Raw genomic sequence first — 25,564 nt, 5'->3', positions numbered from 1 at the left:
AACGGTATGTCTGGCAACACAGTTGCCTCTCCACTGTCCCTGCTAGCCACTGTCTGCAATGCTAGGAATACAATACGATACCTGAGTGTTTACCCTGTGAAGTGGCAATCCGCTGCGTTAGAAGAGCAGCTCGATGAGTTGGTGGGAGAGCTTACATCTTGTCCCTTCCTCTATCATCCTAATATAGGCTTGTTCGCCGAGTCTCTTGTCAGACGCTATGGCTGCAAGTCCATTTCACAGGTCTTAAACCCTCATACGAAAAGGGTAATGCCAACAATCATTTCTAGGGAAATGCGGTTCTATGGGCGCTACCCGGATTACTGACGGCTCTTGCAGCATGATTTGATAAAGCTTAAAGTCTGCTCTATTGATGACCTTTACCGATAGAAATGAAGCCCAGTCTTGATTGCTAGAAAGGATATTATGCAAGACAGGACGTTACTTCCCGAGCTTGCTACTTGGACAGATCCCCATTGAGTCCAAATGAAGCACACAATAGGATACGTATGCCCTCCGCTAATACGCCCAATAAACTCTAGCCCTGTGAATTGGAGAGTTAAAATCCACTTCAAAATCTGAATGTCGAACTGACCGGGGTGGCATAAGGAGGCTAAACACAATTCGCAGTTTGTTGCCGACATGGAGTAGAAGATCAAGACGATCCGCACCCGTGCCCGCCAGGGGGGTGGTATTGGTTGGTCAAGGCTATCTCCATATTGTTTACTTCCGCGACGTCCATGTTCAACCGGGTGCTGAAACGGTGTGAGGGGAGATGTTCGCTAGTTCAACGAATGTTAGATATCACAGTCATATTTTATCTCAGGTCGATTGAAATTCCCTCCATACCGGTATTATCAGCATCTACCTCCTATCGAAAAGACCCAAAAATAGCGTCCCTATCACCGTCAAAACAGGCGCGTACCCCCAATGATTCCACTCCCCCCTCCCATGTGTCCAACAGACAAACCCGTCGACATATGCTACCGCGCTGGTCGCAATCATGATCCAGCCGACAGACTTTGGGTGGCCGAAAAAAAGAGCGGAGAACAAGGCCACGCCCATGAAAACATCTCTCGCGCCGTAGACCACCATCAGGCTGTTCACCAAATCCCTCTCCGCCGGTGAAGTCGGTACCTCGAACTCGAAGAAGCTCAACGCATGATCGGGACGTATAAAGGCATTGATTCCGAATCCGATGGGGATGGCGGCGAAGGCACTGGCCACGAGGCGAAGCACGGAGGAATCCGAGGCTGGCATTTTTGTGTTATTGGTTCCTGGGCTGTGGTTGCTGGTCAGTTTTATTGGTTGTCGAGATCGAGACGGACATACAGAGAATTTCTTCTTTATATTTCTGTGTTTTATGCTGAGTCAGGATGTTGGAAGATGCAATGATAATGGTCTGGACGTGGAGTGGGAAGGGATGTTATATATCATCTCTTGGCCGTGCCTTGTTGCCTAGTTGTCAGCCTATTCCCCACCAACCCTCGACTAAGACGTTTCTCCATGCTATGTATAATCCATATCTTCTCTTCGAGCCCCTTGGCGCTATCTTATTATTCTTAGTGTGTGACACATACACACACACACTTTCTATATAAGCATAAAGTAACATAATGACAAACTACACGATTCTTGTCTAGAACTAAATATCTAAAGGCAAGACCACACTAGCGACTGCAACAGGCGAGGCTGCAAAAGACCAAGGTGATATGAGTCTCGGCGATGTCAGAACGATCCTTCTGAGATAAACTGACTAGACCTTCTAAAAGCACATTCCAAAAATTCGAAAAACGGGGATAGCAATGGCTGCCTTTGTACCGCAAGGAGCAAGGATTAGGGCTTGATGCCAGAAAAACGCAGATAGGCTATTGGCATTGCTGATTTTACTCACAGAATGTGGTTATTCTAGCTCTGAATGCCTTTATACAGGAGATGCTTTCTAATTAATAGTTCATTGTTTCCATTTCAGACTGACTTGGATCATATAGTCCTACTATTTTACCAGGAGCTTTGGTTGCGATTGATACCTTGTAGCCAACCCAGGTTTCCAAAATACGTATCTGGCCTCTTAACGTGTCAGGCAGTCAGCATTTTATATAATTCAACGTTGGATAATTGAAGGTGTACTCCTACACTATGTCCTCCCTTCAAATTGACGGTGAGCTCTCCGATCCGTATATCCTCAGCCCCGCAGTAAGGATCGCATGAGCCCCGGCTAACGTTTCTTTTTTGTTCTTGTTTGATACACAACATACTGATGGGTCTAACCCTGGCTATCGCTGGCCTATGTTGGTCCTTTCAAACGTGTCTTCCCCTCTTTTCCTTCTACCCCGCACCGCCTAGGCCATATAAATATATTTCTACAGGATATAGTGTCCTGCACTTCACGACACGCCATCACTACATCGTATACTGACACAGTCACAGAATACTGATAACGGTTAAAGATTATACTCGTTTCAACATGTCCGCAGGTGTCGCTTCTCCGAATGCCAATGCCACCACCGGCAGCAGCCAGACTGGGGTGAGATTCTTCTATCGGAGCATCTCCGACATATTCCCAGTATCACCTACATTCTGGACATGAACGTAGCTGACAAGCAAAAAGCTCGACAACAGACCGACGATGAGGGCTCTAGTGTATACAGGACCAAACAAGCTCGACGTACTCGATCGACCCATGCCAGTCATACAAGCCCCCACAGATGCAATTGTGAAGATGCTCCACAGCACTATCTGCGGTACCGACCTACACATTCTGAAAGGCGACGTGCCAGCAATTCCATACGATCGAGTTCTGGGCCATGAAGGTGTAGGTATGGTTGTATCCGTCGGATCCGCTATTGATGGGCTTTCGGTTGGCGACAATGTCGTGATTGCCGCAATCACCGCGTGCAAAGTTTGCGCATCCTGTCGAAAGGGGTTGGAAGCTCATTGTCTAACTGGTGGCTGGCAGCTGGGTAATAAGGTCGATGGAACGCAGGCAGAATATGTCCGCATCCCACACGCCACGTCTTCTTTGTATAAGATTCCCCATGGTCTTGACCTAAGAGCCTGTGCTGCTATCTCGGATGCACTTCCCACGGGTTTGGAATGCGGAACCGTTAGCGCTCATGTACAACCGGCCAGCACAGTTGCAATCATTGGGGCCGGACCCGTGGGCTTAGCTGTTATGCTGACTGCTAGGTTATACACACCTTCTCAAATCGTGATGATTGACTTGGACGATACCCGCTTGGAACATGCAAAGAAACTCGGTGCGGATCATGCCGTTAACCCAGGAAACCCGGATGCGATAGAAGCGCTGAATGCACTCACGGAAGGGCAGGGTTTTGACTGTGTTATTGAAGCTGTTGGGATCCCGAAAACCTTTGAAATGTGTCAAAAGCTAGTCGCGCCAGGAGGTTCCATAGCTAATGTGGGTGTTCATGGGCACCCCGTGAATTTGGACCTGCATAAACTATGGGATCGCAATATCAGTAAGTCTTCATTTCCAGGCCATACTCAATCATTATGTTGCCTAAGAAACCGGCCATCCGTAGTCAAAACACTAACTGTACGCTCTGTAGGCATCAAGATGCAGTTGCTAAACGCCGTCAGTATCCCAACCCTCCTTCGACTGTATCAATCGGGCCATATAAAACCTTCTAATCTATTCACTCACCGTAAGTGGTCTATTTCGTTTCCTCTCACATCGGCAGGTTTTGCTTTATACATCTAAACTCGGCTATAGATTATCCCTTTTCAGAGGTCCATAAGGCATATCGTAGCTTCCAAATGGCGTCCCAGGAAGGTGCTTTGAAGGTTGCAATTGACTTCTAGTTCCAATTCGAATCTTGTGAATCAGCCAGTAGTCGCCATGACCAGTTTGACTCAAGCACTGGTCATCTAGGGAGGACCGATTAGCCTAGGACAAGTACACAATGTTTAGCCACGGGTGCAACATCTATCCAAGCTGAACAGTTTTCAGCTACAATATAATTACTATATTCACCGGTAGAAATAGTAGACCCTTCCCCATTCCTTAATTTGCAGTACTGACCGTACTGCAATGGTAGTTCACAGGGAATCTTACTGCAGATGAAACGTCTCACAGGTACCTAGGTCTATCCTCCAGATATCCAGTAAGCCCTTTAATGTCTTTCATAAGCTCTTCTATGTCAGCGTCTTTTGTTTTTCGCTGTCTCAAATAAGATAGTACCGTCTGAGTCCTCTGCTGCCTAAAACCCAATCCCACCCTAGCATCGAGGAGGATTCGATCTACATGCCTGGAGTGCCAACGGAGAGAATCAGGTAAGCAGTCATCGTGATCTGAATTGTGCGAGTCGTCTCTTGCAGCATGGAGGCCCAGCAGTCATGTTTCTATGTAGTGTGTACCAAATAGTTGACGCCTTTGGATTCAACATCTACGCTAGTATTAATTGGCTAAGTTTGAGTCACCGTATAGTGTTCGTACCCCATGTTTTGAAGCCTTTCTAAAAAAGTAATGATTTATTCTAACCATGTTTAAGCAGCTTTGTTAACAGAGGCGGACTCTGTCAGCTCCATGATATGGCCTTCGTAGCGCTCATATAAGACGATAAGTGATACGCAACCATACCAGGATAATCTACCAATCCATCAATCCAGCCCACCTACACTTTAACGTTCCATCTCCACTTCCAATCCAGAAGAGCCCATCGGGATAACGCAATGCTCACCAGTCCCGTCAACAAAACCGCCGAATAAACCCCCACAAGCACCTGCGGCGTAGTCGACTGGATTAATTCTCCCCCAGCCGGAACAGCAAGCAAGACCCCGAACGCAGCAACACAATAGATAGTTCCGTAGAATCGCCCGTATTCTTCCCTCTTGCATAGCTGGCCTGTACACACCGGCGCCAGCGAGAGCCACCCGCCCGAACCGAACCCGAAGATAGCCACCACCGCGTACAGTGTGGCGTCGTCGCGAGACCGGAACGGTAACCACACGGCAGCCATCGCAATGAGGGTCATGATGACCAATGACAGGAGCATATTGAATCGACCGACGAGGTCGGCAGCGAAGCCGGGGAGGACTCTCCCGAGGAAGCTCATGGCGTTCAGGACCGTGAGGGAATAGAACTGGGCGTCGAGCGAGAGCCCCGCGTAACAGATATATATCGGGAGGAGTGCGGCACAGCGGAAGAAGATGGACTCGAAGGAGAAAACGCCGACAGCCTGGAAACATAAACCGGGCGATTTGAACGCGCGTGGGTCGATCGTCGTTCGGCTCTGGGTACTGGCGGGCAGCCGGCCTTTGACGAGTGCGAAGCCGAACGTGTAGCACCCCAGTGCTATAAATGCGATCGCTCGGATCGCTCAAGTCCAGCCGTACTTGGCAAACAGGGTTCGTAGGAGTAATGGAACAATGGCACCGCCGGCCGACGATCCGCCCATGCAGATGCTGGATGCAAGGGCTCGCGACGATAGAACCAGTGGCTCAGAACTGCGATCGATACGGTAGTGATAATTGCGGCAGATACGCCACCAAGGACCCCAAGACATAGCATGAAATGCCAATACTCAGAGCATTGTGCTAGCAGGATATAAGATGTAAAGCTGCCAAGCGACCCGCAGACCAAGAGAATTCTAGGTTCGTAGCGATCGAATAGCGGGCCGACTTGAACACCCAGAAATAGGGTCAGGAGACCAGCACGGCGGTGGTGCAACCGACATCACCGACGCTATATTCGGAAAGTTGATGAGTGCTGATATAGTCCTGAATCGATCCAACTACATTGTGTTGATGTTTAGTTCATAATTCAACGAACAGGTCAGACTTCTCTTTACCAGCTGCTTCAAAACCAAAAGAGAGAAACATCATCAGAAAGGATCCCAATAGACATATTCATGCCTCCCGTCCGCCATCCAGGAATGCCGACACTGCTCGGCTTTCGTCGAGATTGTCCACTAAACGTTCATTCACAGCACACCTCACTTCAAGATCGCTGGCAAGTCCAACATTTTCATGTTGAGGAAACCGACGCATTGTATAGCTTTGAGCGACTCAGATGTAGTCCACTAAGGTTGCCAGATCTCGATCTTTAGAATGAGTGTTCGGCTGTTCGCGGGCATGTTATCGGCAGGGCGCGAAGCTAGAGCTCCTGGGCGAGAGTGGATGGATCCACGGAACCTCTTATCAAGGCCATTTTATTAGATTATTCGGTATGGGTCCACCCAGGTAATGGTAGGAATAATAGTGATTGGTATTTCTGCAGATTTTATCCACTGATTTTAGGACACAGTAATTTAAGCCGACAGTCAAGTGATGCCCTTTGCCCTAACAATGCACCTCACATTATCTATATCGTGACAAGTCCAAGCTGTGGTGCACGGGGTTTGTTAGTGTCTAATATACTTACAGATCAGCGTCTCTTTGTCGACGTGGTTTCAGGAACGCAGGGTCTGTCACATCTGAAAATTGCCAGAGTGTTAACTGTTGGCTTTGACCCTCGATGGCTGAGTGATACAGATCTCCTTTGTTGGAACCCTCAAATAAGATTATACTGAGACAACCAGCGGGAATTCCTTTCCGTTCATTTCCTTCACTTCCTTTGGTTGTCAATGTTTTGTTCCACGGAAGAAAAGTGGACGAAGCAAGAGAAAAATCATACAAAGGCATAATCCAGTAGACATACTTGATAAGACCAATTATCGAGGACCCTATCCATGCCGGTATTTCTTTAGGAGAGCGGCAGCGTCTCTTGGCGCGTCAGGGACGAACTCACCTTATCCCCGATACCCTTTAATTATTGGTGCGCTCATCGAAGCCAGACTTCATCTCGGCCAATATACGCCCATGTGACACCCTACATATACGAACTTGTGCCACCTTGGCGTCTCAAACTATTTACTTAAGTTAATATTGTTAGTAGGGCACCTCTGTCCATCTGCCACGTAACTACGGTCTACTCCCTGCACGGGCAAATATAGCCATTAACTTAGGGCGTGAAACCACAGAAAAAGAACGAAACCAAGATCTATTGCTCTACAATAGACATAGATTTCCACACAAAAGTCAGTGGCCCACATTGTGTCCCGCACAGAGTCACATATCTGTCAACAAACAAGACCACCCATCAACAGGACCAGATAAATTCCAAGTTCGGTACAGAGATCCCCACATTCAGCTGGAACCAATAATGCGCGCTGCCTCTTCCAAGGCCTGAGAATACTCAAGGTAACTAGCCGAGTTGCTGAGGTAAATATGGCCGGTAATTTCGCGGAGTTGCGCGACCAGGCCCGCCAGATCGGTCCCCGTCGGGACAGAGGTGACCATGGATGATAGACGAGCCTTGTCCATGTTCTTGACGCGGTCGAAGTCATGTCCTGCAAGCGCCTCTTGGAACTTGCTGTGCGGGGACTCGAAAATGACCGTCGAGTCGGGGATGTCGAGGTAGGCGCTGTCGGGGATTGTTCCGGGGTTCATGACCACCTGGAAGTTTAGTTAGTCTTCGACTACAGGTGAGGCTCGACAGGGTAGGGTACGGGTACTCACATTGTTTTGTGGGCCGAAGCCCTTGTTCTCCTTGATTAGAGAAGTGATTTGCTTGTAAAATGTCACTTTCTTGTCATCAGGCTCGGCGGCAGCTTCGTCAAGGAAGATACCGTGAACTGCGAAAGAGGCATCGCCGCTTACAGTCGGCCAGTTGGCGTAGGTGGCAATATCGTTCTGAACAGCGGATATGGGTCGGCCTCCGTAACATGTGGAGACGTAACCGATGACGGCAACGTTAGAGTGTCCCGTCAGCTTGGGGATTACCTTGCGCCAGTTGGTATCTGGCAGTGTATCCCCGCCGGGACCGCTGCTGGGATTAATGATGATAGTGAATTTCACATTGGGGTTGTTAGCGATACTTTGAAATGTGGTCAGTATATCTGTTCTAGCTCGTCATAACTTGTGGAGCGAGTGGTGGAAGACGTACAGTTGCTCCAGAGGCGTCCAGGCCCCTTCTGCTGGGTAGACATAGTAAGGAATGATAATTTCTGTATTTCCAGCGAAATCACCTCCTGGCTGCAGGGATGTCGTGGATGTTGCCAAAGCTGAGGGTCCCATTAGTGTAAGGCTAGGCTCGCCGGTCTGAGAGCCGGTAACACGGTTGGTTGAATCATCCTGGTCTTCGGAGCTATACTGGCGAATGGGGATGATTGCTGTGTGTGCAACCTGGAACAACAGAAGCAGATAACTCAGAACACGAAGCATATTCACAGACAGCATGATGCTAGAATGGATGCCAGAATGAAAGGAGGAAAGTAGAGGGAATGACTAGGGCATGCAATATAGGGACTGAAGGAATGTTTGCAGAGGATGAATGAAAGAACGAATGAAGGGCTTATAAATACTAGGAATTTCACAGCTTTCCAGAAGCTAGTAAATCCAAATTCGAAGAATGTAATGATTCACTTGCTGTCTATATATTCAATAAGATGACTTACATTCCTCGGTCCCTGCTCGATGCCGAAAGGGGATATAATATGCTATGGTCTCCACATACCAGGCCCCTGTTCTAGAACGCCTAAACAAGCCCAATCCAAGATGCAACTGGGGTAAGTTGAAATTCAATCTCCTTTCCGTCTGACATGTAATACACGTGGCAGGTACGCAAACCAACCAGGTTACTCTGCATCAGTTCTCATGACAGTGAATGCAATATTTTGACTCATGCTGAATACAGATCTAAGTGTGGCCGAGTAATGTGGAATGCATTAGAAAGATCACTATTCCACATCAAGATCACATCAGAATCTCATCTGAGCATTCACTTGGATACAGAGATTTGCTGGATGGGTAGTGCTTGTAGCGGGATAGATTGCACACCACATGTCACAATTGAATACCATCCATTATCATAGATGAAAAGATAACCTGAAAATAGCTGTTCACAGCCCCTCCTTGTGGGTTTCATTATTCATTGTTCTTTGGATGATCACAATTAGACAGCGACAAAGAATCAAGAAGCCCTAAGGATATTGTCATTGACCTGTTATATTACAATGAATGACATTCTAGAGTTCTCCGGCTTCAAGTTCAATCTTCCACATCTGGGATATTGAACGGCCCAAAGGTCAAAAAGTATCAAACAGGTGTACTGATTCTAACAGTAAATATCCGAGGGCAGACGTTGAAGTTGATATGAAACATGACGTGTTCGATAAATATCGCCACCAGAGCTCTCTGACATGCTTCTAGGGCTTCTTTGTTGGGGTGGAAGTTAGCCGTCAGTGTCAGGTGCTTTTCCGGACCCTTATTGGCACCAGCCAAGCGCCACGGGCCCTGCCCCTCTCTTCATATAACGCCCGGTTTCTAAGCCCCTCATTCATTTGTGTTGTGTGAATTTGAATAGGTTGGATGTCATAGTGACATTGCAAGTTGCCAGTGTCTAAACTACCAATCGCGCAAACGTTGCAAAGACCCAAGATGATGTACTTTGCAAGTCTGGTATTTGCTACTTCTTCAATGAAGGATGATTGTAGCTCAACATGAATGGCCTATGATTCTAAGACTTCATCTCACAATCAGAAGGATATGTTTGTGGTTTGGACGGGTAGATTTCTTGGTAACCTAGTGTTGTTTTTACAAATCGTCTCCGGTTATTATATACCCCGCCCTTATGTTTGGTTGACCTGCGCAGGTGAAACCTCTGCAGGGTCAATCGGGGGGCGATCTTGCAGCACCGGGATGCATATTTGGGATTGTTTTACGATGTCCTTCTGTATTTACAGGTGTAAATCTAGTTTTTCTGTGCTACGAATGTCCTGTTAAGCGCTCCCATCAATTTTATCCCAAGATCAATTGCTCATTGTGCTGTAGGAACTTGCCCTAACATTTTATTGACGTCGAGTCCATTATCTTGTCCCCGACTACATTCTTATACATCACATACGGGTATTCAATCGACAAAGGATTTAAGGGCTTCTGGCACGAATCTCACCCATCCCCAGATATTCATGTCCAACTCAGCAAACCCTAAGATGAGTAGTATAGCCTGCGTTGATTTAACGAGGGAAACATTGAGATCAAGGCGAATCGAAAGGATCAAGCCCGTAAATTCCCTTGTAGCTCCTGCCCGAATTGCGACAGTTCCTTGATTGGTTTGTTCCTAAAGAAGGTTCCATATATCGTTCGATTCCCTCTATTTTTGTCTACTTTCACTTTAAGAGAGCTTGGTTGTGTATATAGCGTTGCACGTTCACTAGCCTGTAAGAGATAAAGTCCTAACAAGTGTGAGTTATACAGTTCATAAATAGAATAATTCATGATTTTAGGGGTTATCCGGAGTATCCCGAGCCTCTAGGCAATATAAAAATAGCTCCTAATAGGTGGAATATGCAGTCCCAGCATGCAGGGGATGTACAATTTGATTGGGTGTGAGTGATAAACAGAGTCTTATCCGAAACATCAAAGAGTCCGAGCACTGTCGATCCTCACGGTTCTGTTACCGGATCAAGTAGGGTTGTCGGACCCTGTGACAGCCGTCAAGCACTAGAGGATGCACAATCGGCAGCTAAACGTCGCTTAAATCTCAGATATACCGAGTCAGACGCTCTCTTAATTTAATGGGAACTGCCAAAACACCCGATTCATGCACTAATCAACGGCCTCCTTGGCGGCTAATCTGTATGCGACACGGTGTTGAATAGTTGTAGGTATAAATATGCACCCCATGTATCACAGGAGGAAATGGAATGATAATCCTCTTTCGCGTTCAAACCTGTCTTGCCTGGACCGCTACTCAATATGCGGCTCACCCTCCCCTTAGTCAGTTTCTTGTCGCTCCTGCACTCTACATCGGCCTTGGTCGCCTTCCCTGGTGCAGAGGGCTTTGGGGCGAACGCTGTCGGCGGTCGCCAGGGTGAAGTGTATGTTGTGTCGAACTTGAATGACTCTGGCGAAGGGTCGTTGCGTGATGCTGTATCTCAGCCCGGTCGGATTGTAGTGTTCTCCGTGGGAGGAGTGATTGAAATCACCGATCGCATTGTCGTATCGAAACAAGTGACGATTCTTGGACAAACGGCCCCTGGCGATGGAATCACCGTATATGGAAATGGGTGGTCATTTTCAAATGCCGATGATGCCATCGTGCGGTATATTAGGATGTAAGTAAGCACCAGACGTTCAGGCCATTGCATTTTTGTCTCATCCAGTACACATGCTAACCAGAGGAAACCCACACGATAGTCGCATGGGCAAAGGCGGGTCATCAGGAAAGGACGCCATGGGCATCGCCGATGGAAAGAACATGATCTTCGACCACGTCTCTGTCTCTTGGGGTCGTGACGAGACATTCTCGATCAATGGTGATGTCACCAACGTCACCATACAAAACAGCATCATCGCGCAGGGGCTGCAGACTCATTCCTGCGGTGGCTTAATGCAAACTGACGGTGGCGTGTCGCTGTTCCGCAATCTGTACATTGACAATAAAACCCGCAACCCTAAGGTCAAGGGTGTTAACGAGTTCACAAACAACGTCATCTATAACTGGGGCGGCGGCGGTGGTTATATCGCTGGAGGTTCTGATGGAGAGTCGAGTGCGTCACAGATCTCTTTGGCTCCTGGGTTATGGATCTTGGGCTAACGCTGTACACAGATGTCAACGTTATCGGGAACTACTTCATCAGCGGTCCGTCTACCTCAGTCACGGCTTTTACTCGTGGCAACGAGAACTTCCATGCCTATGTGGAGACAAACTACTATGACTCTGATAAGGATGGTACTCTCAACGGTAGTGAGCTCGGCGTGGACTCTACCAACTACGGCGGAATGGATCTCGTTACCGAAAAGTTCGACTATCCCGCTGTTGCGACCGTCCTGTCTCCGGACGATGCTCTGACCTATGTCACCAAGTGTAAGCTACATTTCCACAAATATTCCATTGGTATACCAGACTAATAGCACCTAGATGCTGGAGCATCCAAAGTGAGAGACAGTATCGACACCCAATTAGCCGCCCAGGTCGAATCCTACGGCAAAGACGGCGCACTGATCTCCGACGAAGCGGACATGGGAGGCGCGGGCGACCTCGACCAAGGCACGACCCCTGCCGATACCGATGGTGATGGAATCCCCGATGATGCCGAGGCAGAGCTTGGAACGGACCCCAACACTGCAGATTCCATGAAGCTGGATGCCAGCGGTTACACATACCTGGAGGTCTGGGCGAACTCCTTGGTTCCTTCCAGCTACGCTTGATTGTTTAGCATGGTTTACCAGGTGTCCACCATGCGTTGCATTGTACATACATACATCGTACATAGTTTTGACTGAGCTGTTCCGCCAATTGAGAAAGATAATTCGAGCTTATTGACGCATGTTCTTGTCTTTGGAGGTAGTTGCTCGACGGTACTGTTCCGTGCGGAGGGATGCCTCGAACCGGGGTGAGAGGTTGGGATTTAAAAGGGCTTTTCTGAATCACCCAGAGCTTTCACGCTAGAGCTCATCAATACTCGGACGTAGTAAATTTGAATATAGGAAATATCATGCGCAGAAGCACTAGATAAATCCGTAGCCTTGCCAATGAGGTTCCGAATCCGGAGCTGTTGTGCCCCTTTTAATGAAGTAACAAGCGTGATTCGCTTTACTCCGGAGTGCATTCTTGTTTGGGTCTGTGTTTTATGAAATGGAGAACCTGCTTTCAAGCTAAAAGCGATAGTTTGGGAATCGTAACAGTTAGTGCTTGGGGGCCGTAATATTGATCCACTCCGTCAGGGCCGAATGAACCCCAAGTGGAGCGAAACCGTCGACTATCCCCAAGTGTCATTTGAATCTTGCCTTTTCCAATGTGTTTTCTACGTGAGACTTCTTATCTACCTAGGTCAGCCCTACATTGTCACTGCGATCGAAACTGAAGATCCAAGGCTGTTTCTCTATGATCGACATAATGCCAAGCTTTATATGAATAGGAGTATAAGATATAGCGTGCGCCGTTATGATCGTAGCTATGAATAGTAAGGACCCTTGATTCGTTAAGAAATATACTGCAAATTTGCCACTGGATATATAAAGACTTCGCTTCCCCAATGTAAAGTAAGAGCTTCCTTGGGAAAACTGGGAACCACGACTATAAGTGGACTACCTTAAGGCCCACCGGCGTTCATATGGAAGCTTGACATTGCGCCACCAACGTGAATTTAGCTCCGTTCTATACAATTACGCTTAGTATTTGATTCAAGCTCTTGAGTCTCTGATCAAATACTTGGTGTTATTAATAATAATTAACTTCTAGATTCTTGATACTATAACAGTAATCCGTACTATTTTATGGCGTGGGGCTGAGTTGTTCTTTACACCTTCTAAGCCATCCATTGGGATCAATGTGGGCCCTACTAAATTAGCCCTCACTGTGCCCCCGAAACGTACTCCGTAGCAGTACTATAGTTTGAGTTAATCCCAGTAATAGAACTGGGACGAGGCTGATGGGTCAAGGCCAAGCCCAAGATCATTTCCCAGCAAGGAAAAGTTAAGGATTCTAGATGTATCAAGCCAGCGAATCACAGAAAAAGCCCTGGCCAACATAAGATTATCACACCGTTAAGCAATCGTGCCCTTTATAGGCCATGATATAATGTTACATCGCTCTGTCTGCGCCTACTTAATGACGCTAAGGAATGGTGTGACCAAGACTTTTTGGGAAATTATGTTGAAAGATATCTTTTTTAAACCACGCTCGCTCGCCATGCTGTTCCCCCATAGACATCATGACAAGACCGAGCCAGAGTCGCTACCTGCTTTGTCTCGGAATTCCTTCTATCATCTGTGGCATCCTTGTGCTGTTCTTCTGGTCCCTGTGGTTCGGTGTCAACTCCGATCGAGACAATGTACCGTCCGTGATCAACCACCTCATTCCTGCAGGCCATTGTGCTTGTCAGGCAGCCCTGTCATTCGAATGTGGGAGTTGCCTCCGTTGTGCTTCTGATTTATCTGACGACCCAACACCAAAGGCACGGGCTTATAACCCAGTCTATGACGCGCAAAACCTAACCCTGAATGCGGCTCAGTGCCAAAGTTTCTTTGCGGGCCTGTTCGAAGATGTCCACCGCGCAGAGACATTCTGGACTGCGAAGCATGGCATATCAATGCGTGACTTGAACGAGATTCACCTGGTGGAGGGTATGGCTCGTGCAGCAGTAGTCAACGGTCAGCTCTATGTGATATCCACCCATGCGCGGGGAGAAGACCATCGACGTAAGATCTTGGCTATCTTGGGTTCGATTCATCGGGCATTAGCTTCAGGTTCTGATACTTCCACTCTACCTAATACTGAGTTCATTTTCTCCGTGGAGGACAAAGTAGAAGATGTCACCACTCCTCATCACCCTCTATGGGTCTTGGCCCGAAAGCCAGATGAACAAGCCGTGTGGCTGATGCCAGACTTCGGATTTTGGGCATGGGAACACGGCAAGGCTGACGGCAAGATCGGTCCGTATACTCAGGTGGTTGATCGTATTCGACACAAAGAGGTCCCTTGGGAAGAGAAAGAGCCAAAGCTGGTGTGGAGGGGAAAACTGAGCTTCGCGGCGAAGATGCGACGGGCATTGCTGGAGGCAGCAAGGAATCAGCCATGGGCTGACGTCAAGGAAATAGTATGGAAGGACAAGACAAACTTTATCAGCATGGAGGACCACTGCCGGTATCGCTTCATTGCTCATGTGGAAGGTGAACATGACTTTCCCTACTCATGTTAATCTCATGGGACACAGCTAACAAGTTTGGACCAGGACGATCCTATTCTGCATCCCTCAAATATCGCCAGGCATGCGGTTCTATCGTCGTCGCACATAAGCTCCAGTATATCCAACACCACCACTATCTCCTTGTCTCGTCCGGCCCGGATCAAAATTTTGTTGAAGTAGAGCGCGACTTTTCTGATCTGCCAGCGAAAATGCAGGCATTGCTAGACGATCCAACGTCTGCTGAGCGCATTGCCAATAACAGTGTCACTACCTTCCGGGATCGATATTTGACGCCAGCTGCAGAGTCATGTTATTGGCGTGAGCTTTTGAATCGGTGGACAGCGACGTCACCACATGTTACGGATGCGATTAGGCCATCTGAATATTTACGCAGTAAAATGCGTTATGAGTCTTTTCTATTACTCGATAGCCAGAGAATCATGCATTTTCCATGACCAATGGTTACGTTTGAAGTATACACAGCGTAGACAAAAGCCGATTTATATAGAATGCAGCGGCTTCAGCAAACCCGCTCACTATGTGCAATAAGATACCAATGCAAACTGGGATTCCGGGATGCCAGTTACGGTCCTTGGTCTCTCGGACAAGTCTTCCAACGCGTGCCTACCTTAGCAGAAGAAACACCTGGCATAGGTAATGACTATCGAAGTGAATCGCCCTTTGTTAGCCGTGGATCTAACGCGTGCATAATACGATAGGATGTATCGGAATGATATAGGGTAGGCTACAAGTGCTTGAAAGCGCTATATTTTCCTACTTAGTTTCGTGATGCAACGCCTGGGATATGAGATCGTTTTCTCCGTAGAAAAGAAAAACCAAGTCAACTTTATCATATATGGCACTTCGGTCATAGCGTTGGACTTTGAGCAGCTGTGCATGCAGCGCCGATCGCTCGGATCCATCTAGGCGAACCGACGTCCTACTTTGCCTCTACTATCAGCCAGTTACTCGCCGCCAGCAAAGTGCGGATAGACCCAGTTCCAAAAATAAGTTGAATAATGGCACTATACGGAGTAGTATCATTTTCTAACACTAATGCCATTTGATCTACCATAATATGTCTGGTTCGGGGCACATTCGTGCGGTCTCGTTTTTTCTGATACGTCACGTCAGTACTCTGTATACCTGGCGCGTATCGCCTCATTCTGCCTGGGGGTAGCGAGCCATAACACCAATCATAGTGCTTTTCAAAGATCCCTGTATAGACGAGGCTGACATATGAAGTCTAACGAGTACTACAGGGCCCCCGCCACCTTTTGCTAAGCTGCTTGTTCCTTCTGGACAAAAATGCGGTGACCTTCTCTAGTTGTTTCATGTTGTTAGTTGTGTAGATCGGGAAAAGAACAGGCTTCACCATTGGAGGAACATAAGCATTATGGCACAAGCGGAGAGTTGTGAAAACAACGTCAACTACCGTCAAAAAGAGTACCATTACTCTGCCCCGGGGATGTATCCGCCTACTATGCTTACTGGCTAGCAAGGATAGTAACTCCCGCATACAAGGCCACCTATTCAACTATCCTCTAGAGCAGTTGGCAGACAAAACGCAAATTTACGAGGCTTCATCCTATGTCTAGGGTAGCCTGAATAGTCGTCGCTTAATCTTATTAGAGGACTGTAAATTGCCCGTTACTGCAAATCTTTACACAGCTCTGTTATCTCTTCCTGACCAGCACATCGAGCGAATCACCTGGATTGATGCGATTCGCATAAATCAGAAGGATCTCAAGGAGATGGGAGAACAGGTTCGGCGCATGGCTGAGATATACAGTAAAGCCAGTCGTGTGGTTGTTTGGCTTGGGTATAGGAACAATCATAGTGATGAAGCACTTGAGAAAATACGGATCGCTGCTCAGAGACCTCACAGCGTGGACGACGATTTGACCAAGGAGGCGGTGTTATCTTTGCTACGGAACTGCATTCAGTATCAATGTCCCTGGTGTTAAGAGCGCTGTTTTTGTCACTGCAAGATGTAATCTCATGGATGAGAAGGGCTGGCCATCACATGATTTAGAGATTCAAGACAAATATGGTCTGGATATCTCGATACACATTGACGATGTAGAGGTATTTCCCTCTGCGAGCGAGCCAAAATGTGCGAGCGATGCCGGCGTGTATTCAGGCAGTGGAGCACTTCTAGTTAATATGGAGCCCGGATGGTATCTTCGCGGTGGTTATGGATTTGCCCTAGAATTGGGTCAGGCTCATTTGCGAGGTGACGGCCTAGGCGTTTGCGGTTATCCAAAACTGGGAACGCTTTCTAGAAGTACCGGAGGGTGCCTTAGTTGTCAGGATGGCTGCATGACATACAGCGCCACAGCAATGTCAGGGATGAGTGGATCGCCTGTATTCTTATCGCATAATGGACATGCCCCTTCCGTCGGCATTCAGTGAGGCCCTGCCCCCTATTCTGCGTTTCTTCCCTTCTATCCTACCTTTGAAGACTGATTGCGTAAAATCCCACATAGTATCGACTCATGTGACATAGGCGGATGGTGCGTGCGCCTTACTGTCGAGGTTCTGGAGGAAATACTTGGCTGGGCTAACACCATTTACACAAACAAATTCATAAGAATATTTTCAACATGGAGGCTTCCCCGAGAAGGTGTTTATCTCCACTTCCCAGCAGATGGCGAACACGCTATTGCAGCAATAGGTGAACAGGTCCCACCGACTATGTTTGATATTCTTCCCTTGTATGCGCCAAGCGGAACCGGTTGCAGTGCGCTCTATGTGTTTCGCTTTCGAGCACCTCCAACGTGGCCACGTCCAAGCCATAAATGGGTGCAGTGGGATATTGCAACGGATACTGTCAGTCTGGCAAGTTCTCTGCAGGAGCCCTGTTCAGTGAAGTTATACTCAATCCTAGAAAGGGGACCGGATGTCTTTCGAGTCTTCGTTAAGGAGAGTGAGCTCGTAATGGATGTCTCACAGGATTATCAGCAGAACCGCAGGATGTACTCTGCAAGGATCTGGTTTACTACTGAGCCAAAACTGTTCTCACATGTAAGTGTACAAGCATCAAGCTTTTCGTGACTTGGGGAACGGGGCTTACCTGATATTAGCTCACTTATTTCACTCTTGAATCGGGACCTGCGAACTAGATGGGGCAGAGAAACAAAAGGGAGAGATAGATTTTCGTTATACCTGACCTGTTAGGTACTTCCCCAGTTATTGACGGTCGGCATTCAATATCATTTATAGATGAGACTTTACCTGTTGTTCAATTGACTTAGGATTGTGCCCTCTTTGTGTACTTTTTGTTAGTTGACATGATTCCAACTTATCAGCTTGAGCACAGCACTAAGCCTCTGTTTAATATAGATCCTGCACTTGGCCTTCTCGATCCATGCCGTACACTACTTTGGTAGTACAAAACAGCAAGCCATGTTTCCCCTTCGCCAGCCGTAAGCCTAGCTATCAAGGACTTTGTAGTCTGGGATGACGAGTACATCATGGCCATGGTTTTTCAGCGCCCTTGCGACGTATTCTGTGGCTGATCCGGCGCATTATTTTGGCACACTTCAGTATGACCAAGCGCGCTATGCCCTATAGGCGGAGCAGAGCTCGTATACCAGCGCAATCCTACGTTTGGTCTACGTGTTCGTCTTTTATCAAGGTTCACAACAATGGTCGGCCCACTTCTCATATAACTAATTAAGAACCTTCAGATTTACAAGCACACCATTCTTCATGTTCCATATATAACCTTCAAGGCTGCATACGTTCATGGTGACATCACCATTGTATACTGTCGCACGTTAAGTCCCAGTCTCCAGTGGGTCAATCTCTACTACAAAACTAATGACAGCGGTTGTATGAACCGGTCAGAGGAGAGGCTTGGCATTCATTAACCACAGTTGACAGCTAAAAATTTGGGTACAAGGTAAATTATGATGGGATGGTACATTAAGCCAGGGTGTCATTTCGAACCAAACGGGACTCATCCATGGTTCGGAAGGAGTGCAACCTACATATACTTGCTGTTTGCGGCCTAATAAATTCCATATTTGTATACTCTTGACGCAATGTATTGTAAAGAAAATATTACACAGTCAGTAACTCCTCGTTTCAGCTCCTCCTGCTGCTGCAATTATAATCTTGTTGGTCGCCGCCATTATGCGTACCCAACAATATGTATACCTGACCATGATCGGTCAATTCACCTTTATCGACCTATTTCTTATACCTCTCATTGCATATAGGCCATAATGGGTCGTGCGTACGTTGAAAATTACCTCGAAACATAATTCCAGAAAGGGGAGCTCCCCAATTAACAAGGTATAGATGGGTTGGAAGAGCGCCCTTGTCGCCGGAGGAACTTCAAAGGATTGGCCCTCAGGCGCGAAAATGGGCTGCCGAGGTACTACTACACCCTCCTTTTACTCACCAGGGTCCTAAGTGTTAATATATATTTCTCTAAGCAAATCCTGAACTTATGGCGACGGGGAAAGGACATTAATACCCCAAGGGCCCTATGGGGTGATGAGGTACATTTCAACCGGGAGAACTATGCAGCCCTTTTTTCTGACCATCTCATGTAGCTGGAGTATGTAATGGTACAATTTGACCCTTCGCAATCTCGTGCAACTGCCGTATTAGATCAAGAGAACGTCTTACGTCGGTGGAATAATCAGGTTTCTAGCAAGTTTGGGTAAGTGAGCATTTGTCTTTGGTTAGAGTTCTATAGCGAACACAAATCATTCAACTGACAGGGAGTCTAGGGAATCTCTTGAAGATGAGACCATGGACCTGCAACCGGAATGGCAGAACTTTTCCATTGAGTCCACCCCTTCTAAGCCATACACCGACGAAACACGGGATCTGCTCAATGTCGAGATAAACATGAAACGGAGGTACGTAGGCGGACTTGGAGTGTTGGCTATCCCAGCGGTCTGACCATTACAGACGTGCATTAATCAAAGATCTTTTGGGTCCTTCGCAATACCCGCTGACTATTGCTTCCTTTCCGCGCTTGGGTGCCAAAGGCCAATTCACGACCCCCCACTATGACACCTCGCAGAGTGACGTTCACCACAGAATGGTGCCACCTCAAGTGGTAGCTCCGGGGCTTCGCTATTTCTATATAAACCAACAAGTTCTTAGTCGGCGACAACGTCCTGTCGGCCTGCATATCCCAATATATAGGGATCGTAACACGCCGAGACCTTTCCTAGATGAAGATTGTTTAGCCGAAGGTGCATTGTTTGGCAGAGACATTGTCTATCTCGAAGGTCAAGCATTCGGTGGAGCATGCTGCGCACTCCAGACCACAGTTCAAGCTGCAAACGAAGCTGATGCTAGATGGCTACACGACCAACTAGTCATACTCGGTCCCACCATGCTGGCTTTAACTGCAGCTACCCCTATTTATAAGGGTTATCTGGTTAATACAGACTCGCGGTGGGACTACCTAACAGCCAGCTTTGATATTCGTACTCAGGAGGAGGAGCTCCAATTTCTAGAGACGTCTAAGCAATGTTGCTCAAGTCCATTAACCCGCTGGTCTTCCAACCGGGTCTACCTCTCCCATGAACGACCTGGAAGCATAGCAAATGCCTGTGGACAAGTTCAAATGGACGAATCAGCAAAGTTGCAGCTTCTCGATGGAGGCATGGACGAATCTATAGCTTCATACTTTTCCAATCTCCTATGGCACGATCCACTGTGCCTGAATCAAGAAGCAATCGAATTGAGCAGCCCGGAGACTACTCACATGTTTGAGAAGTTTCAACATGGAGTGTGGAAGCATGTTCACTTGAAAATGCCAGAAGCTAGCACAGGGTCTGGATGGCGTATTGAGTTCCGCCCCATGGAAGTTCAACTCAAAGATTCGGAAAACGCAGCATTCGCGGTGTTCATGTTCTTGCTGTCCAGGGCTATCATGGCGTATCGGCTGAACTTATATATCCCAATCGAGTTAGTGACGGAGTCCATGCAACGAGCACAAAAGCTTGATGCTGTGACCAAGGAACGCATTTGGTTTCGGCGACGAGACTGGGCTCCAGACGGGCTAAATTCTGTTCAGTGCAATCCTCAATATGGCTGCGCGCAGTCACAGAAGGAGAATGTTTATGCTCTAATGACCATTGATGAGATTATCAACGGTGAGCACTCGACATCACCGGCTCGATTCCCAGGGCTAGTACCCATCGTGCGATCATACCTACTAGAACGGGATTTGCTTCCCAATGAAGAGGCCAAGCTGATGCAATATCTCAACCTCATCAGTTGTCGAGCGAGTGGAAGTCTGCCAACTCCCGCAAGGTGGATGAGAGACTTTGTTGCTGAGCATGAAGATTATCAACAGGATAGCGTTGTGAGCGAAAGGATCTGCTATGATATGTTAAGAGAAGTTGTGAATATGAATGAAGCTGATTGAGTCTAGTATATATGTACTTAGCAAAGAGCATTCAAGCTTGAAGAAAAAAGTCATTTTAAAAATTTGCATCGAATATCCATTTTCTTGGAACTTTTTCTCTCTTTCCCACAAGTGTTTTGTGCTTAGACCACGGCCTTCCTAGGTCTTGTACGCGTTCAGTATTCTTTTAGCAAGTCATTTGGCGATAACGGATTCCCTCGCTTTTTTTTTCTTCGATTGATTCAGACAAAAGTGATTTCTCCTATTTCTCGCTCGCTCAGATTTCTACATCCCATCTTAGGCACAGGTGAGCGCAGGTATGTACATAGAAACTGAGGGAACGAGAAAGGTGGAAATTTTGATCAATTTGGCTACGGAGGATCTACCGCTGGTATTTTGAGGGTCATTAGAAAGGTATGTTGATATAGAAGTCCTCAGGACTTCACAGAGCGTTCCAAAGGTAAAGGATCTAAGCAACAAGATAGTGAGGGACCAACTCGAGCGACTAACAAAGTGTCACAAACTGCAGAACCACAACTATATATATATGCTAGCACGAGCGTACCAAGCACCACCAGAGCTAAGTGTGAAGTTACTGGTTCTTTATCACTAATTATGCGTATAGACCCACTTGCAAAAAGTCTTTCCACAACATACGTATGTCTATATCCTGGCAATCATTCGCCATATCCCATGTTACTAACAGACTGTTATTGGCAGTGCAATTCTTGATTCACATTAATTTCTTCATAAAGCAAAAAGCTAAGACATCTTTCAACAAGCATCCGATGTGGTGTAATGGCTAACATCGCTGTCTCTCACACAGCAGCTCGGGGTTCGATTCCCCGCATCGGAAATATCTTTTTCTTTTTCCGTTTCTCCATTCTGTTTTGTCTCATTCATTCGTCCCTTTGTTCTCTATTGCATTCTTTCTCTCTTTCTTTCCCTTTGTTCTCTGCGTTGTTCGTTGTCTTTGTCCCATTTTTTCTATTTTACGGTCAACCCCCAGCCTATATCTACAATTGACACCCCTGCTATTCTAAACCACAGCATCTCAGTCAAATGGATCATCATTCTTGTGTCTCCTCTTTGTACCCCTTGTACGCATCGTTTCACATTTAATCATGGATTTCCGTTATTTATCTACCCGGAACTTATCCAAGGTTCCGGCTGATCCACATAATGATAAACATTGGTCAACCGAATCCTTGGGTGTTTCCAATTCCGGGGCGTGGACTTGGTTGCCATGTACACAATATTCACCTTGGCATAACTTGTATTGACACTGATCAGAGAACTATAGAGACTATGTCTCCTGAGTTGACCAAGTGTATGGTCACGAGAATCTGTAAGCAAGACACCCGGAATCCTTCCGGGAAGCATCCGGACGAATACGAAGACGGATGCAACGGTAAACTCCTGTATAGGAAACTAAATAAGATCCCCCTCATCTTCCACAGTAGTGTCTTCATTACTCCAACATAAAGGAAGATATCATCATGTATTGCCACGACTGCCATCACCTTCTGCGTATCGACCTTCATACGCATATTATGCCCCCGTCTCTACCAGATCTCTCGTCATATCCCTCAAACTCCACAGATTCCCCATGGTTATCTCTCCGGGCAAACGTCAAGAACCCAGAAGACATCGACATGTACGTAGGCGATCACTTTTTCCGCACAGTTAACCGAAACTGCTACGATGTCAACACACGTCTAGCAGAGATGGACGCCGCAGGGACCGACATCCAAGTCCTCAGCACGATCCCAATTCTCTTCTTTTACGACGAGCCTGCCGAGCCAGTATCAATACTAGCCAGGCACCTGAACAACCACATCGCCGATATCTGCGCACAACATCCCGCCCGGTTTTTAGGTCTGGCAACAGTGCCACTACAGGATGTTTCAGCAGCGGTGGCAGAGCTGCGTCGAGCGAAGAATGAACTCCACCTACACGGCGTGGAGATTGGCACTACGATCGACGGAATGACTCTAGATGACCCACAGTTAGACCCATTCTGGCAGGCTTGTGAGGAGCTCGAAATGCCCATCTTCATCCACCCGCTGGGTTATACCTGGCCAAAGGAGAACCCGAAACTCTGGTCTAAGTACTGGAGCTCGTGGCTGGTTGGCATGCCCAGCGAGACGGCGCTTGCTTTGCATCTCCTCATTTGCTCGGGGACGTTGTTACGATTTCCCCGGCTTCGGCTTTGCTTTGCTCATGCTGGCGGATCGTTCCCTGCATTGTTGGGCCGCATTCAGCATGGATATGATTGTCGGCCAGATCTCGTAGCCACAGATGCAGGCGGTGTCACTCCAACGGAACATGCGACTATGCGCGATAATATCTGGATTGACAGCCTTACTCACGATGTTGATCTTCTCGAGTTTCTGGTGAAGAAGGTCGGAGCACATCGGATCGTTATGGGTAGCGACTACCCGTTTCCATTGGGTGAAGTTCCCGAAGCTGGTAGAATGATTGCACGGGATAAGCGCTTGGAGAAATTTCTGTCGTGGGAGCAAAGAGCGGACATGTTGGCTGGCAATGCGTTGCGCTTTCTAAATCTTGATGCGGATGAGAAATGGAGAGATTTAGTAAAAATGCGATTGAGGGCTTCTGAGGAGGGGCATGGCTCGAAGCAATTTTTGCCATAGTCTCCCTCATTCCTCATCCTCCTTGTCTTTTTGCTTTCGTTTTCTAGTACGTATTACGGAGACATGATTTACGACCAAGCATAATCATGGGATTTGAGACGTAATGAACAATATACAATGTCAAGAGCTTGGTATAATTTGTATAGAAACAATTTTTTGAACCAGTTATTTTTGGTCTGTATCATAACAGTATGATTCTACTCGAACCACTTGGTGCGAGAACGGCTAATTAACGAACCTCAAATTTCAAACCATGGGCTGGGGCTGCAAGTATTCTCAGACAGAGAGCTAATACAGAGCTTTATGCAATGAGATTTATATTTAGACATCAAGATCTGCCATGTTCGCCAGCTGTCTCCACAGAATACGGGGAACGGCCTTATCGATCTGATCAACCTTTCCCGAGTATAGGCGGATGTTCGTAGATTTAGAAGAGCATAGATTCCAAATTGCTCAACCATATGTGTGGCACACATAGAAACACCAAATTACACGTTTTTAATGTATCATCAGCAGTATGTTGTCGTCCCGCCTATTGTAGTTGCCTTGGCCAAACACCCGGCGGTCAAGCAGTATGATCTGAGTAGCGTGGAGGATATACTGGAGCCAGATAGCACTGCTCGAAGCGGATCACCATCCGGCATCCGTGTCCGCCGGATGTACTTCCGCTTCCTCGGGTGATTAGCCCTAACTGTAGTGAGGGGAAACGGACACCTCTGCAACATGTTTCTAGGTTACGTGAAGTTAAGATGTGTGTGTGTATGTAGACGATGCCCAGGCGCACCTATAATGTCTGAGTTTCAAACCAAAAGGGACAGAGCCCCGTAGCCCCGCGGTTCGTAGCGAAATATCAATGTCAGGCGCAGTGAACATATAAGCTACATTATCGTTTATACATCCCTGGTGGTGGATAGTAACCTTTTACAATTGTTGCTAATTGCATTTATCAAGATGACTTCTCCATTTTCATTTACATCGTGGGTAGCGGAGAATGAGGACAAACTCCATCCGCCGGTGAATAATTACTGTCTCTACTCCGGCAAGGATTTTACTCTAATGGTTGTCGGGGGGCCCAATGCTCGAAATGACTATCATGGTATCACATCCCTTTGATATTTTTCTTTCAAGACATATGCTCAATTAGTATTAACTGATCTTCCTCAACGGTAGTCAACCAAACCGAAGAATGGTTCTACCAGGTCAAAGGCGACATGCTTCTGCGTATCGTCGAGAACGATACAACTTTCCGCGATATATCTATCAAGGAGGGAGAAATGTTCTTACTTCCTGGTTCGTATGGATAGCCCCATCACAAAACGGCCTTATGTTAATGTAACAGGGAACACGCCGCATAATCCAGTCCGATTCACGGATACGATCGGACTAGTTATGGAACGCAAGCGACCAGAAGATTCTTTAGATCGTCTGCGGTGGTACTGTAGCAACGGACGGCATGAGAAACCAACAATTATACGCGAGGAGGTTTTTCACTGTGCTGATCTGGGCACGCAATTGAAGCCATTGATTGAGAGATGGCAGCTTGATGAGGAGAGTCGGCGGTGTGGGGCCTGTGGATCGATCGCGGATCCGAAATAACTTCCTGGTTATTATGGAGTGATGTGGTAGTAGATCTACATGGTTTTCTTGGTCTATGAATTGTTAGAGTGGAGTTGTCAGGGTTATCCCATATAACCCTTTTAGGATAGCAGATAGCCCTAAGCAAACATTGTCAACTCCATGGTTTCTATAATAGCACCAACAAATACCCCATTTGAGGTGTTCTCCAGGTTTCGGATTATCTTTGGCGAGACTTTTTTATCTTAGTGGATTCT

General features: G+C 47.1%; 10 protein-coding genes and 1 non-coding gene across 11 annotated transcripts; 8 read left to right on the top strand and 3 right to left on the bottom strand.

The window, feature by feature from the left end:
- Positions 1-751: 751 nt before the first annotated feature.
- On the bottom strand, positions 752-1,375 carry BDV38DRAFT_58304 (DUF4267 domain-containing protein). The gene is made up of 2 exons (XM_032063586.1): positions 1,330-1,375; positions 752-1,279 (listed from the first exon to the last, which is right to left on the bottom strand). The coding sequence occupies exon 2, from the start codon at positions 1,255-1,257 to the stop codon at positions 862-864; it is 396 nt and encodes a 131-aa protein (XP_031915119.1). The 5' UTR covers positions 1,258-1,279; positions 1,330-1,375; the 3' UTR covers positions 752-861.
- Positions 1,376-2,464: 1,089 nt separating this feature from the next.
- Positions 2,465-3,822, top strand: BDV38DRAFT_270237 (zinc-dependent alcohol dehydrogenase family protein; the record flags this gene model as incomplete). Its single annotated transcript, XM_032057114.1, has 4 exons — positions 2,465-2,524; positions 2,609-3,479; positions 3,570-3,665; positions 3,734-3,822. The coding sequence occupies 4 exons, from the start codon at positions 2,465-2,467 to the stop codon at positions 3,820-3,822; spliced, it is 1,116 nt and encodes a 371-aa protein (XP_031915118.1).
- A 758-nt stretch (positions 3,823-4,580) lies between these two features.
- On the bottom strand, positions 4,581-6,009 carry BDV38DRAFT_291769 (putative MFS monocarboxylate transporter; the record flags this gene model as incomplete). Its single annotated transcript, XM_032061826.1, has 5 exons — positions 4,581-5,338; positions 5,396-5,424; positions 5,454-5,640; positions 5,691-5,739; positions 5,905-6,009. 5 exons carry the CDS (start codon positions 6,007-6,009, stop codon positions 4,635-4,637), a joined length of 1,074 nt encoding a protein of 357 aa, XP_031915117.1. The 3' UTR covers positions 4,581-4,634.
- A 917-nt stretch (positions 6,010-6,926) lies between these two features.
- On the bottom strand, positions 6,927-8,238 carry BDV38DRAFT_291767 (spherulation-specific family 4 protein; the record flags this gene model as incomplete). Its single annotated transcript, XM_032061825.1, has 3 exons — positions 6,927-7,455; positions 7,519-7,876; positions 7,946-8,238. The coding sequence occupies 3 exons, from the start codon at positions 8,236-8,238 to the stop codon at positions 7,147-7,149; spliced, it is 960 nt and encodes a 319-aa protein (XP_031915116.1). The 3' UTR covers positions 6,927-7,146.
- Positions 8,239-10,758: 2,520 nt separating this feature from the next.
- On the top strand, positions 10,759-12,213 carry plyC (polysaccharide lyase family 1 protein; the record flags this gene model as incomplete). The annotated part of the gene is made up of 4 exons (XM_032061824.1): positions 10,759-11,117; positions 11,200-11,552; positions 11,612-11,869; positions 11,924-12,213. 4 exons carry the CDS (start codon positions 10,759-10,761, stop codon positions 12,211-12,213), a joined length of 1,260 nt encoding a protein of 419 aa, XP_031915115.1.
- A 1,505-nt stretch (positions 12,214-13,718) lies between these two features.
- BDV38DRAFT_291764 (glycosyl transferase family 90-domain-containing protein) lies at positions 13,719-15,148 on the top strand (the record flags this gene model as incomplete). The annotated part of the gene is made up of 2 exons (XM_032061823.1): positions 13,719-14,676; positions 14,739-15,148. The coding sequence occupies 2 exons, from the start codon at positions 13,719-13,721 to the stop codon at positions 15,146-15,148; spliced, it is 1,368 nt and encodes a 455-aa protein (XP_031915114.1).
- A 1,546-nt stretch (positions 15,149-16,694) lies between these two features.
- BDV38DRAFT_281604 (uncharacterized protein) lies at positions 16,695-17,818 on the top strand (the record flags this gene model as incomplete). Its single annotated transcript, XM_032059595.1, has 3 exons — positions 16,695-17,104; positions 17,183-17,720; positions 17,780-17,818. The coding sequence occupies 3 exons, from the start codon at positions 16,695-16,697 to the stop codon at positions 17,816-17,818; spliced, it is 987 nt and encodes a 328-aa protein (XP_031915113.1).
- A 1,107-nt stretch (positions 17,819-18,925) lies between these two features.
- BDV38DRAFT_281603 (glutamate--cysteine ligase) lies at positions 18,926-21,096 on the top strand (the record flags this gene model as incomplete). Its single annotated transcript, XM_032059594.1, has 6 exons — positions 18,926-18,936; positions 19,002-19,077; positions 19,139-19,204; positions 19,259-19,368; positions 19,439-19,570; positions 19,623-21,096. The coding sequence occupies 6 exons, from the start codon at positions 18,926-18,928 to the stop codon at positions 21,094-21,096; spliced, it is 1,869 nt and encodes a 622-aa protein (XP_031915112.1).
- Positions 21,097-21,859: 763 nt separating this feature from the next.
- BDV38DRAFT_t107 lies at positions 21,860-21,931 on the top strand. Its single transcript has one exon. It is a non-coding gene; the product is annotated as a tRNA-Glu (tRNA).
- Positions 21,932-22,574: 643 nt separating this feature from the next.
- Positions 22,575-24,413, top strand: BDV38DRAFT_281602 (uncharacterized protein; the record flags this gene model as incomplete). The annotated part of the gene is made up of 2 exons (XM_032059593.1): positions 22,575-23,672; positions 24,246-24,413. The coding sequence occupies 2 exons, from the start codon at positions 22,575-22,577 to the stop codon at positions 24,411-24,413; spliced, it is 1,266 nt and encodes a 421-aa protein (XP_031915111.1).
- Positions 24,414-24,629: 216 nt separating this feature from the next.
- On the top strand, positions 24,630-25,378 carry BDV38DRAFT_243509 (3-hydroxyanthranilate 3,4-dioxygenase). Its single transcript, XM_032054231.1, has 3 exons — positions 24,630-24,828; positions 24,903-25,022; positions 25,072-25,378. The coding sequence occupies exons 1-3, from the start codon at positions 24,684-24,686 to the stop codon at positions 25,326-25,328; spliced, it is 522 nt and encodes a 173-aa protein (XP_031915110.1). The 5' UTR covers positions 24,630-24,683; the 3' UTR covers positions 25,329-25,378.
- The last annotated feature ends 186 nt before the right edge of the window (positions 25,379-25,564 follow it).

Source organism: Aspergillus pseudotamarii (assembly GCF_009193445.1).
Source record: "Aspergillus pseudotamarii strain CBS 117625 unplaced genomic scaffold BDV38scaffold_18, whole genome shotgun sequence".
NCBI classification, from domain to species: Eukaryota; Fungi; Ascomycota; class Eurotiomycetes; order Eurotiales; family Aspergillaceae; genus Aspergillus; species Aspergillus pseudotamarii.
The sequence above is the reverse complement of the archived record's forward strand: the minus strand, read 5'-3'. Positions and strand labels throughout refer to the sequence as shown.

Coding starts and splice junctions, on each gene's coding strand:
- BDV38DRAFT_58304 (XM_032063586.1), bottom strand. CDS start 1,257: ATGCCAGCCTCGGATTCCTCCGTGCTTCGCCTCGTGGCCAGTGCCTTC.
- BDV38DRAFT_243509 (XM_032054231.1), top strand. CDS start 24,684: ATGACTTCTCCATTTTCATTTACATCGTGGGTAGCGGAGAATGAGGAC. Junction 24,829..24,902: donor TGCTCGAAATGACTATCATG/GTATCACATCCC, acceptor CCTCAACGGTAG/TCAACCAAACCGAAGAATGG. Junction 25,023..25,071: donor AGAAATGTTCTTACTTCCTG/GTTCGTATGGAT, acceptor TTAATGTAACAG/GGAACACGCCGCATAATCCA.